Source organism: Anopheles bellator, chromosome 2, assembly GCF_943735745.2.
Source record: "Anopheles bellator chromosome 2, idAnoBellAS_SP24_06.2, whole genome shotgun sequence".
In the NCBI taxonomy this organism is placed as follows: domain Eukaryota; kingdom Metazoa; phylum Arthropoda; class Insecta; order Diptera; family Culicidae; genus Anopheles; species Anopheles bellator.
The window spans coordinates 5,149,763-5,161,462 of NC_071286.1; the positions used below are offsets into that span (position 1 = coordinate 5,149,763).

The 11,700-nt window shown below is 47.6% G+C and overlaps 3 protein-coding genes across 3 annotated transcripts in view; 2 read left to right on the forward strand and 1 right to left on the reverse strand.

The window, feature by feature from the left end:
- The first annotated feature begins 76 nt into the window (after window positions 1–76).
- On the forward strand, window positions 77–8,730 carry LOC131212103 (uncharacterized). The gene is given in 12 exon segments (XM_058205843.1): window positions 77–231; window positions 299–405; window positions 475–1,137; window positions 1,206–1,347; window positions 1,379–1,846; window positions 3,332–3,438; window positions 5,778–6,018; window positions 6,085–6,191; window positions 6,959–7,238; window positions 7,360–7,429; window positions 7,484–8,041; window positions 8,082–8,730. Coding segments are annotated over 12 exon segments (3,264 nt in total). The 5' UTR covers window positions 77–80; the 3' UTR covers window positions 8,452–8,730.
- On the reverse strand, window positions 2,018–4,135 carry LOC131212550 (cytochrome P450 4d2-like). The gene is made up of 7 exons (XM_058206454.1): window positions 4,037–4,135; window positions 3,784–3,981; window positions 3,610–3,716; window positions 3,146–3,486; window positions 2,786–3,077; window positions 2,305–2,713; window positions 2,018–2,247 (listed from the first exon to the last, which is right to left on the reverse strand). Exons 2-7 carry the CDS (start codon window positions 3,941–3,943, stop codon window positions 2,072–2,074), a joined length of 1,485 nt encoding a protein of 494 aa, XP_058062437.1. The 5' UTR covers window positions 3,944–3,981; window positions 4,037–4,135; the 3' UTR covers window positions 2,018–2,071.
- A 1,296-nt stretch (window positions 8,731–10,026) lies between the features above and the next one.
- LOC131212918 (cytochrome P450 4d1-like) overlaps window positions 10,027–11,700 on the forward strand; it is a 3,178-nt gene continuing 1,504 nt past the window's right edge. Inside the window, exons 1-3 of the mRNA XM_058207005.1 lie at window positions 10,027–10,192; window positions 10,284–10,390; window positions 10,942–11,221. Coding sequence (XP_058062988.1) covers window positions 10,027–10,192; window positions 10,284–10,390; window positions 10,942–11,221 — 553 coding nt within the window. The remainder of the gene's footprint in view (window positions 10,193–10,283; window positions 10,391–10,941; window positions 11,222–11,700) is intronic.

Below are 11,700 nucleotides of genomic sequence, written 5' to 3' on the forward strand. Positions count from 1 at the left end.
TGCTTTGTTTTTATAAGCGGCCACTGTCCGCTGTTGACGGAAGGTGTCCGCAGTTGTGTTTAGAATTTGGCGTTGCAAAGATGCTTGGTTGGCCGGTACTGTTTTTGTGCTTCGTTGGGCTGCTGCTGGTTCTGCTCGATTGGAAATGGAAGGCGTACGAAAGGGTTCCGGGTCCGAAACGCTGGCCGTTCATCGGGAATGTCGTTACGTTTCTGGGTGCCAGTCCTGTCGGTGAGACCAGTGAATAATATTAAAGTGCATTGGCTCTGCTCTAGACATAGTCATATCCGTTTTGCAGATATATTTGCACAGCTTATCGCATTCGGTAAGCGGTACGGGAAGGAGTACAAGCTGGACTTCTTTTACGATTACAGTATCATTTATTCATCCCCCGAGGCCGCTGAGGTAGGCAGCTCATCAGGGGCTTAGGTCCAAAAAAAAACATATGACGAATCGTCTTTTCGTTTCTGCCAGGCCATCGCAACGTCACCCGCATTCGCCGCTAAATCCCAGGACTACGATAAGGTTTCGGAATGGATCGGAAACGGGCTGCTGGTGTCGAAGGGGCAGAAATGGTTCATGAGACGGAAAGTCATTACTCCCGGGTTTCACTTTAAAATATTGGACAACTTTGCTCCCACCTTCAACCGGCAGGCCGAGACGTTCTGCCAGAAGCTGGAGTCTGTGTCCGGCAGTACGGCGGAAGCAATCGATATCTTTCCTCGGCTGAAACTGCTCACGCTCGGCGTGATTTGTGAAACGGCCATGGGCGTGGACAGTACGGAAGATGCATCGCAACAAGCGTATTACACGCGCATTGTGGAGGAGCTGAGCTCGATTCTGTACTGGCGTATGTTCAATGTGTTCATGAACGCCGACGTTCTGTTCCGGTTGACCGCCACCGGCCGTAGGTTCGATGAGCTGGTCAAGCAATCGTGGAAGTTTACGCTGAACATGATCGAGAAACGGCGTCAGATTAACAAACGCACCCAACCGGCAGTGGCCAGCGAGATAGACGATGAGACATTCGGGAAGCGAAAGCGAGCTCTATTGGACACGCTGCTGGATGCGCGCATCGACGGAAAACCGCTCAAAGATGAAGAAATTCGTGAAGAGGTCGATACGTTTACATTTGCCGTAAGTTACACTACCGTTAGACGTTGTATAGAATAGCAATGCAAAGGGCTCTGTCCGTGTATCCGAAGGGCCACGACACGACGGCATCGGCCATGACGTTCCTGCTGTACAACGTGGCTAAGCATCCAGACGTTCAGGACAAACTGTACGAAGAGATCCTAAGTGAAGTTGGTCCAGACTTTACGGAGCTTTCTCTAAGGTGAGTTGTTGGCTAACTGCATCGTATCGCCTCGCGCCTTAGCTTTCATTCTTTCTTGCAGCACCCTCAACAACCTTCATTATATGGATTTGGTCCTCAAGGAATCACTTCGATTGTTCCCACCGGTCCCATTTATAGCACGCATTGCCACCGAGGACACGGACTTACTCGCGGACCGGATAAACCGCGGAACCAGCGTGGTGGTGGACATCTTCACGATGCACCGCAGTGCACACTATTTCCGCGATCCGGAGCGCTTCGATCCCGCCCGTTTCGAGACGGTGCGTGACTCGGATGTCTTCAACCCGTACACCTACATACCGTTCAGCGCGGGTAGTCGTAATTGCATAGGGCAGAAGTTCGCCCAGTATGAGCTGAAGACTGCGCTCGTCAAGATACTACAAAAGTTCAACGTACAGCTGCCCCGCGCTGACTATGTGCCGACGCTGAAGGCCGAAATTGTGCTGAAACCGGCGAAGGGACTGCCATTGAAGTTTGTGAGCAGAAAATGTGCTTAACATGTGCCGAGCCATAAACCAGAAACAGCATAAACCAATCCCGATAGAGGCTTCTTCGTATAAGATTGATGATGGGTAAAAATTTGAGTGAAACATTTAAAAGTAGAAAGCAATTAATTCGATAAAGTAGTTCTACAACTCTCTATTGTTTATCGATCCACCACCGATGTTCAAATCGCAACGTGAAGTTGCTCGTTACACTGTTCATAAAAACACTTCACTTCAGCTCGGTTGCCTGCCGTGGAGTGAAGCGCAGGTGCATACCGTTTACGGGTTTCAACACGATTTCCAACTTTAATTTTGGCTCAAAGTCCGGATCGGGTAACTCCACTTTGCAGTGGCGCAGCACGGACGCAACCACCGTCTTGAGCTCATTGAGCGCAAATTTTTGTCCTACGAAGATAAAGTTGTTAGATTTTTGGGTTCCCGGTAGAGAAGCGGTGAGCTTACCAATGCAATTGCGACTTCCGGCACTGAAGGGAAGGTATGCAAATGGGTTGCGCTTGTCCGTTTGCTCGAACCGCTCCGGTCGGAACAGTTCGGGCTGTGGAAAGTGATCCGGGCTGTGGTGCAGCATATAAGCACCGAAAACCATCGACGACCCTTTTGGCAAGCGGTGTCCGTTGATGGTTGCGTCTTTTTCGATCAAGCGGGAAAAGTACGGAACAGGAGGAAACATGCGCAGCGATTCCTTAATCACTAGCTCCAGATACTTCAGGCTATTGATTGACTGCTGGTCGATCGGTTTGCTGGCGGGAATTTCGGCAACGATTTCATCGTACACACGCTGCTGGACGATCGGATACTTGGCGCAGGCATACAGTATGAAGGTGATAGCGCTAGAGGTTGTGTCGTGGCCCTGGAATAAACGATTACGGTTCGAGTTTGGTTCCTTTGGGTTACAGCGTGCGACGAGTATGACTGATCTTACGGCAAACATGAAGTTATTGACTTGGCTGTACACCTCCTCATCCGTGAACTGGCGCCCGGTTATGTCGGACCGCAACAGGATATCAAGCAACGAGAGACGCCCTTTCTCCGGTCTGGGCGCGTCAGAGTCCGACACCAGAAGTTCAGCACGCCGTTGTTTGATAACGGACGTTGTGAATTCGCTGTTGATGCGAATTGATTTGCGGTACAGTGGATACAGCTTTGTGAGCCGGAAACTCCAGTCGGCGTGCCCCATGGTGTTGTACATCCGCCAGAAGATGATTCGCGTAAGGCTGGCGTATGGAAGTGAAAGGCACATTAGCACCACGGGTATTCATAGAACGCAACATCTTTGCCCTACTCGGACACGGCTTGCACGTAGGCCGAATCCTTCACTTGCGCGTGGCACTGGACGCCCATCGATGTCTCCAGGATGACGTCGAGCGTGTACAGCTTGAGAATGGGGAACACGTCCACCGGATCGCCGGAGCTAGCAAGTAGTTTGCGTACCAATATCTTTGCCTGTTCTTCGAATACGGGCACGTAGCTATCGAGAATCTTAAAATGGAACGCCCCGGTCAGAGCACGCCGGTTGGCGAACCAGCTGCTGCCGTTGTCGAGCAAAATGCCGTTCCCTATCCATTCCTGCAGCAGGTCATAATCCGATGCCTTGTGGTTGAACTCGTTGGACGAAATAATGCGCTGTGACAATGCAAAAACACCGAGGTGCATGAGTAGGGGGCCGGCCGAAGTGCGTGCCAAGCAGGGTGGAACGAGTTTTATGGTGGACACGTTTTTTTCGCTTTCCAGTTTTAGAACACATACCTCAATATCGGCAGGTGCGGCAAACACTATCCAACTCTTGCTCAGTAGATCAATCCGGATCGTAGTCCCATAGCGATGAAAGTATTTCATCAGGGCTTCGAAGAAGCCTAAAACAATGTAACATTGAATAACATTTAATGACTAATTTATCGCCACATGGTACACCGATTCTACCCTGGGTATCGTAGCGCATCAGCTCGAGTGCGTTTCCGAACAGAAAGTTCGCGGGAGGACCGGGGATCTTACCGACCGTACGGTACATCTTGTACCGAAAAGCTACAAATCGTAAACACAATGCGAACAGTACGGAGATGATCACGGCGAACACGATCATGCTGAAAGGTTGTTGATCACGCGAAGTAAAACCTGTAACTGAACTGAGTATGGTTACAAAATGTGACCGGAACGCGTTGCGGGATGGCCCTACTTCACCAACACTGTTGCGATGCCGGATCGCCCTATGCTGGATAACCGTCGCAGAACGCCGTTTCGGAAACTTTATTGCTCTGCCTTTAGCTGCGATCGTTTAGCATATTCGTTGGCATCAGCCGACAGTAACTTTTTGGTGGGTTAAGCTGAAAACACAAACAAAACAAACAGAAGAGCTTCAAAGCAAATACCGGTTAGTCGGTAGGTTTTCGGGTGATGCGTAGTGAACGGATCGGGATGGTTGTGAACGTGACCAGAAACTTAACCGGGATGCGACACGATGTGATTGAAGCACTAATTACGGTCACACGTTCGGAAACGTTCATGAGTAGGCAATAATTTGCAAAATTGCCAGTAAACCACACGTTAGGTGAGCCAACAGGTATTCTGTAAAATTGAACACTTTCTAGTAATGAAAAAGTAGAGATAGAAATTACGACCAAAGCTGCATGTAATCGTCTTTCAGTTGCGGTTAAATTTCAATGAAAGGCATCTAAATGGGCTAACCCTTTTGTTCCAATTGAACTACAGCACAAATGGCTTTAGTAGAAATGACTGTTCCGTCGATATGTTAATGACTTAATAATTAAAGCTGTGCACAGTGTGGCCAAAAAGTTCTTTCCTTCGATCGGTGGCCCAGCCACTTTTCCCAAAACACGCAAAACGACTTTTATTTCCCAGTGAGGTCGAAAGACAGGTATTACATTTTACGTCGTATTAAATTCCGTACCTATTCTCCGCAAAGCAAAGTCCCCGCAATGAAACACAAAAGAAATCCTTTATGGTTGATATGAAATTAGAATGACATAAATTGAGAAATGCATTACAACATTACAACAAATTTGATAAAATATTTGTTGTTTTATTAAATGGATACCGGACAGTTTGAAGTAGTGACTGAATTCACTGATCGGGCTGTGTGCATTATTGTATGCACGCCGAATTAACCTAATGATATAGTTTGTGTCTCAAGACAGAATGGAAGGAAACATGCCAACCAGAAATGAATATCGATTGTTGGGGATAGATTACAATCAGATTGCCAGCCAGGGCAGCCGATCGGCGACGTGATAAGAAGGAAACTCCCTGATCGTGACAAACTTACTGATGACCGTTTTCCTCACAAGGACTGTCGACTCCACATGGATTCCTAGAGTGGGAAAAGGAATCATGATGGATGTAGTAGATTTCATTCATTTACCCCTAAACAATTGAATCAAAGAAGTGTACTATCTCTCACATTAGCCATTAGCGCCCATATCGTTAGATCATCATGCCTCGCTAGTATTTTCTACGGCCAAACAGGGTACAATACATTCCCTGAGAATCATTTCCACGCTAATTTTTCTGGACGAGAATGGAAACGATTATTTTTCTTTGAGCGTTCTATGTTAAGACTCGCGTGCCGTGGAGTGTATCGGCATCGACATAAAGTTCTAGCGCCATGGGTTGTTAACTTACAACTGCTCGAATCGATTAACGGCACGAATCGCTTCGAGCCTTCGTTAATGAGCAAGCCGTACGGAGCGTGTACTAATGCTGACCTGTACGGAAGGGTTTCGAGTGTGAGTGCATGGTTTCAATCGCGCGAGTTAGTCGTACACGTTAACACTAGTCGCGGGTCGCGGGTGTGTCGGCGATCGTGCTTTGTCACACGCGTAATGGAAGCAATCATTTGGTACTTTGTCGGCGGTCAGTCAGGTTCGTGGCGTACTGCTGCACTGAAAGCGTTTTCTTAGCGTCCGGGTGCGCAACCGGATCAGACACAAATTTCCACTTCCCTTTCCGTGGTCAACAAAGCCTGCACCATGGCGCCGTGGGAAATCGTCCTGAGTGGCATTCTGGTACTGGTGACCGTGGCCTTCTGGTGGACCGTGAAACATTTTGGCAGTGCTATCCGGCACGCGGGTAAGCTTGGGGGACCGGTAGCATATCCGTTGGTCGGAAATGGATTGCTGTTTATCTACAAAACTCCCGCCGGTAAGCTTCCAATCTAATTCACGTAATTCCGTGGACAGAATACTGTATTTTCATTGATCTTTTCAGAATTCCTGAAACTGCTGGGCACGTTGGTTGCCGAGTACGGACAGTGCTTTCGAGTGTGGCTCGGCACGCAACTGATAGTCCTGAGTACCGATCCCAAGGACATTGAGGTACGAGTTGCGGTATCAGCTTACAGATACAAGCTGTTGGGTCATATTACAGAGTGTTGGAAAGAACATTCACCAAACACGAGTGTACGAGTTTTGTAGTCATCGACACTGAGTTCTTGGATTCGATTCTGAAAAGAGTTGCCGCTGCTATTCAACATGCTGATGCGGTTGAAATTTGCCCTGAAGTAACGACACCCGTAACGTGGTATAACGAATGACCTCGTTAGGAAGTGTGTTTGTATAAAGAAGCGCTTTGCGTAGTAGTGTCGCGAGCCAGTCGATTGTTTTTATAACACGTGCTACATCTTACTTCCATGCACACGAACGGTACACGTCGCGCCGTGAGCCCTGTGAATCGGAGTACAACGATCGGCAAATGATAGATTGAGAGACGCTGATTTTTCAAAGCCAACAGCAACAGTGAACTTGACATGCATTTGAGATAGGTAAAACCGGTTTAATTAGTGTTTGACGAACGGGTTGGCTGTACGGGTTTTATACATATTCCGGTTCGGAAAAACTTACCAAAGGATAAAATGTTAACGTTGGATTCAAGGATGTTTGGCGGTTCTGAAAGTAATTACGTTTCGGTTCTGGTCATGGAGAGTAAAACCAAACGTTTGTTGTAATTTGGGTATAAGAACAGGCGGGTGCATTACACTAAATATTAGATTAGCTTCTGTATACCTTGCTTAGTGCATGGCTGCTTTCGTAGTAAAACAACTGAATTTCTAAGATAAATTAAAAATGATGCTTCTCCTAAACAGGTTCTGCTCAGCAGCCCTAAGTACATCGATAAATCGACCGAGTACGACTTTATAAGACCCTGGCTGGGCGAAGGACTGCTGATCAGTACCGGGCGCAAGTGGCAAACGCACCGCAAAGTAATCACACCATCGTTCCACTTCAAAATCCTCGAACAGTTTGTGGAAATCTTCGATCAACAGGGCCACACCCTGGTCGATATACTGCGGTTGTTCGCGAAATCGGGCGAATCGTTCGACGTGTTTCCTTTGGTGACACTTTACGCCTTGGATGTTATTTGCGGTAAGTGATCGCGGATGGTCCGAGTGATCGTCGCTGCTACTCGCCATACGATCGGGTTTATTCTCCTAAACTCGCGTACCACTAATCCAATGCGTTTCTAATTTCCTTTCCGGGCGCGTAGAATCAGCGATGGGTACGAAAGTAAACGCGCAAATGAACTCAGAGTCCACCTATGTTAGAGCAGTGAAAGAGTAAGTGCCCACTAATGTGACATGCATTGATCACCGAGGTGTTTGTTGTTACAGGATCACCAATCTAATACAGTTTCGGTTCTACGATTTCCTGCTCCGGTATGAGTTCTTCTTCCGTCTGTCCGGTAACCGGCGAAGGCAGCTCAAGGCATTGGCCATTCTACATGGTTACACTGACAGTGTGGTCAAAGCTAGGCGACAAGAATTGAAGGAGCGTTTGGCGAGCGGCACGTCCGAAGCGCAGGACGATGATGTTGGTGCAAAGAAACGGATGGCTTTCCTTGACCTACTGTTGCAGGCCACCGTCGACGGTAGGCCGTTGACGGATTTGGAAATTCGCGAAGAAGTGGACACGTTTATGTTCGAAGGGCATGATACTACGACGACCGCTATAAGCTTTTTGTTGTACAGTTTGGCCAACAACCCTACCGTCCAGCAGAAGGTGTACGACGAGGTGTTGAGTGTCGTAGGCGACGATCGTTCGCGGCCCGTCACCATGTCGATGCTGAACGATATGCACTATCTGGATCTGGTGATTAAGGAGACCCTTCGCCTGTACCCCTCGGTGCCAATGTTCGGGCGGAAAATGCTGGAAAACACCGAAATCAGTAAGTCAACGGATTTCGTAACGTTTTCGGCGGCAAACTACGAGACCACCCGTTGGGCTTATCGTTGCAGATGGAAAACTATTCCCAGCCGGTGCGAATGTGATAATTCTGCCGTTCTTCCTCGGGCGTAACGCAGAGTACTTTCCCGATCCGGAGAAGTTTGATCCGGAGCGGTTCAACGTGGAAACGTCGGCCGAGAAGACGAACCCTTACCAGTACATTCCGTTTAGCGCGGGGCCGAGGAACTGTATCGGGCAAAAATTTGCCATCGCAGAACTGAAGAGTGTTACCAGTAAGATATTGCGACACTACGAGGTTCTGCCCCCGGGTGAGCCACGTGAGATATCATTTATTGCTGAACTTATTTTGCGCCCCGAACATGGAATACCAATTCGCGTTAGGGCACGCGTTTAGGCGTCCGATTGTTAACGGTTTCGGGTCCAATTTTATAAAACTTGCGGTGGTAGCAAGGCTTTTAAACTATACATGGTTAAGCGCCACAAGTTAGGTCGTGCCATTAGGTTGGTATGTTTGATAGTGGCAAATTTTATTGTAAAGGGTAAACCTAAACGTATAATATTACAAATTGACGCAGCTAAGAGGTTTACGATAATTTTTCAGAAAGTACTACACTAAAAGGCGAATAATGAATACTGCGAATCGTCGGAACCAACGTCAGTTGTAAATCTGTTAATAAAGGACGTAAAACAGTAGAAATACCATGCGTGATGGGTATGTGTCTGATAAAAAAAAATCGATTAAATCTATCGGAAAGTTGCAGTGCCGTATCAATAGGCGATCAATGCTTAACGGGTGTTTTCACCGGTACGGTCCCTATGAGGATCTGCTCTCTGGCCGAATTTCACGAATCGGTCACAAGCATGTAAGCATGTGTTTGAGCACGGAACAAATTGGCAAAATCATGAGCCTGCCGTTAATAAATCAATATTTAAAATGCAGTTTTGTTTACTGTAGTGGCGCTTTTCCGGGGAAGTATTATGGCTACCTAGAGATCACCTCATCCTTTTCTGTTACAGGGTTTTTCATTTAGACAAGTGTTTTTAGTCAGATTGTCAGGCACTGTCCGATTTTGAGGTGACATCATCCGCAGTTGAGCAAATTAATCGGTGCGACAAAGACAATTTATCCACGCACAAACGACAAGTTATCACTTCAAAGACAGCTCCCGGGGCATGATTTTCTACTATTAACTAAGGTATATAATTAGAAAAAAAAACAGAACACAGTTCGGCATTCTTGCCTTTGTCTTTGCTATAATTAGTAAAATAAAAATTAATATTTACGTTACCTAGCGCTCATTCGCCATACCGTAACTGGTTGTTAGAGCGAGACTCATCTGCATCTTTCGCACGTCCCTTTCGCTGTACTCCTCGACCGATAATGGTATGTGGGTTAAATTCAGTCTCGTAACAGCCTATCGCCTGTGTGCAAACTAGGCGAAGGGCAGAGGCGGCGACCCGGCGTAAAAAAATCCACAGGACAGGCGAACTGACAAACGTAATGTTTGAAATGTTAGTAATATTGGCTGCCAAAAGACACGCGATCACCCAACGTTTCGACAGGCAGAGCTCAAATATGTAGCTCGGTTTGTTGGTTTGCGCTATGGTTTTGCGTAAGCAGACCTGCAGATCGTACGGACCGCAAGAAACTGCTAGAACGTTTCCGGGCACCAATGAGCCAGCCGTACCTTAGCCACGCGGAAAACCTTCAAGCCGGTCTACCTTGTGCAGCCACCGTAAGTGCATCCCCGGCCTAGAATGCCTGCTAGATGCCTGCTGCTAACAGTGCGTCATGTCCGACCTCCTAGCCAGTGTTCTAGCCCTCGACTCGAAGTAGTCCGTGTTCCTGGCTGCAAAATCTGTGATTACTGGCCCAACAATAAGTGCGAGTAACGAGCGCAAGCGGCTAGTTTGTGATTAGAGGCAGAAGCAAACGGTTGTCGGAACGCTGATCCGTCGCGGAACAACAATGGCGCTCGCGGTGGTGCTGTTTCTTGTAGCGACGCTGATCGCGCTGGTACTGTATCTGTTCCAGGTGTTTGGGGAGATGCTCCGATATGCCGGAAAACTTGCTGGTCCGAAAGCGTATCCGCTTATAGGCAATGGACATCTGTTTATAAACAAGTCCCCTGCCGGTAAGACACGTGCTCTGAATCATTAACTTTAATTCGCTTAAAAGCTGTCGTTTCGCGAACCATCTTGGTACGATCGAATTGGTCTTTACAGCTTTCTTACGCATCGTGGGCGCCCTGTTGAAGCAGTATGGAAGCTGCATTCGCGTGTGGCTCGGTACGCAGCTGGTGATCGTGGTGAACGATCCCAAGGATGTTGAGGTACGTATAGCGCTAAGGCAAAAGAAATAGTGGACATCCTTTAACGATGCTGATCGATGGTTCGTTGGGCCGTACGTTAACCCTGGCGCCTCCACGGTCAGCGTGTGCTCAAGTGGTGCAGGTTCATACAAGGAAAGTGCAGTGGCGTTTGTGGCTAACGAGGTTAGCACGGTGTAGCGTTACGAGAAGGGAAACTAGTTCACTGTGAGGGTCTACGACGTGACAGTTCGGCGTTCGACTCGAATTGCTTGCTGTGGGGTGTTCGTTTTATTGCGTGTCTGATGAACATCACATTTAACGATGTGCGAAACACAGTTGAGTATAATAGCTGGTTTGCCTGATGGGCTGTTGTTTGCATTATTCTATATCACCCTTTTATTGCCATTGTCATTGGCCATTGTTTGTGGTAATAGTTTGTTTGTTGTTGATACAATTTATCATGGCTAGTGATTGGAGGTCAAGGACGTCGTACAGAACGTTAAAAGTTGCATAGGCACTTGGTGGTAGTGTGGTCTTTACAAAATAATATTCCCTCGTCCCTCGACTTAAAGGTACTGCTGAGCAGCCCAAAGTATATCGACAAATCTACCGAGTACGACTTCATACGACCATGGTTGGGAGAAGGTTTGCTGACGAGCCGCGGCCGGAAATGGCACTCACATCGCAAGGTCATTACCCCTACATTCCATTTTAAGATCCTGGAACAGTTTGTGGAGATATTCGATCGCCAGAGCAGCACGTTCGTCAAAATGTTGCAACCTTTCGCCGAATCGGGCAGGTCGTTCGATATTTTCCCACAGGTGACACTGTGCGCGTTGGACGTTATCTGTGGTAAGAGAGCTGACACATGTCGTGAGGATATTTATAACGCGTGTGATGTGCTGGTTTCAGAAACGGCCATGGGAACCAAGTTGAACGCACAGCTCAACTCCAACTCTACGTACGTGTTGGCAGTCAAGGAGTAAGTATCCTCAGTGGCTAGAAATGATTTGGAATGAACTACGGAACGAAGCACTTCTACTTTCCAGGATTACAAATCTCATTCAGCTGAGGTTTTACGATTTTCTCATTCGCTACGATTTCTTCTTCCGCCTGTCGTCGAACAGTCGGAAGCAAAAGAAGGTGTTGAAAGTTCTGCACGATTACACGAATAGTGTGATCCGAGACAGAAGGCAGCAGTTGGCCACTGCGAAAAGCGGCGACGGTTCGGCAGAGTTGAGTGATCATGATTTGGGCATTAAGAAGCGAATGGCCTTTCTTGATATGCTCCTGCAGTCGACGATTGACGGGCAACCTCTGACTGATTTGGA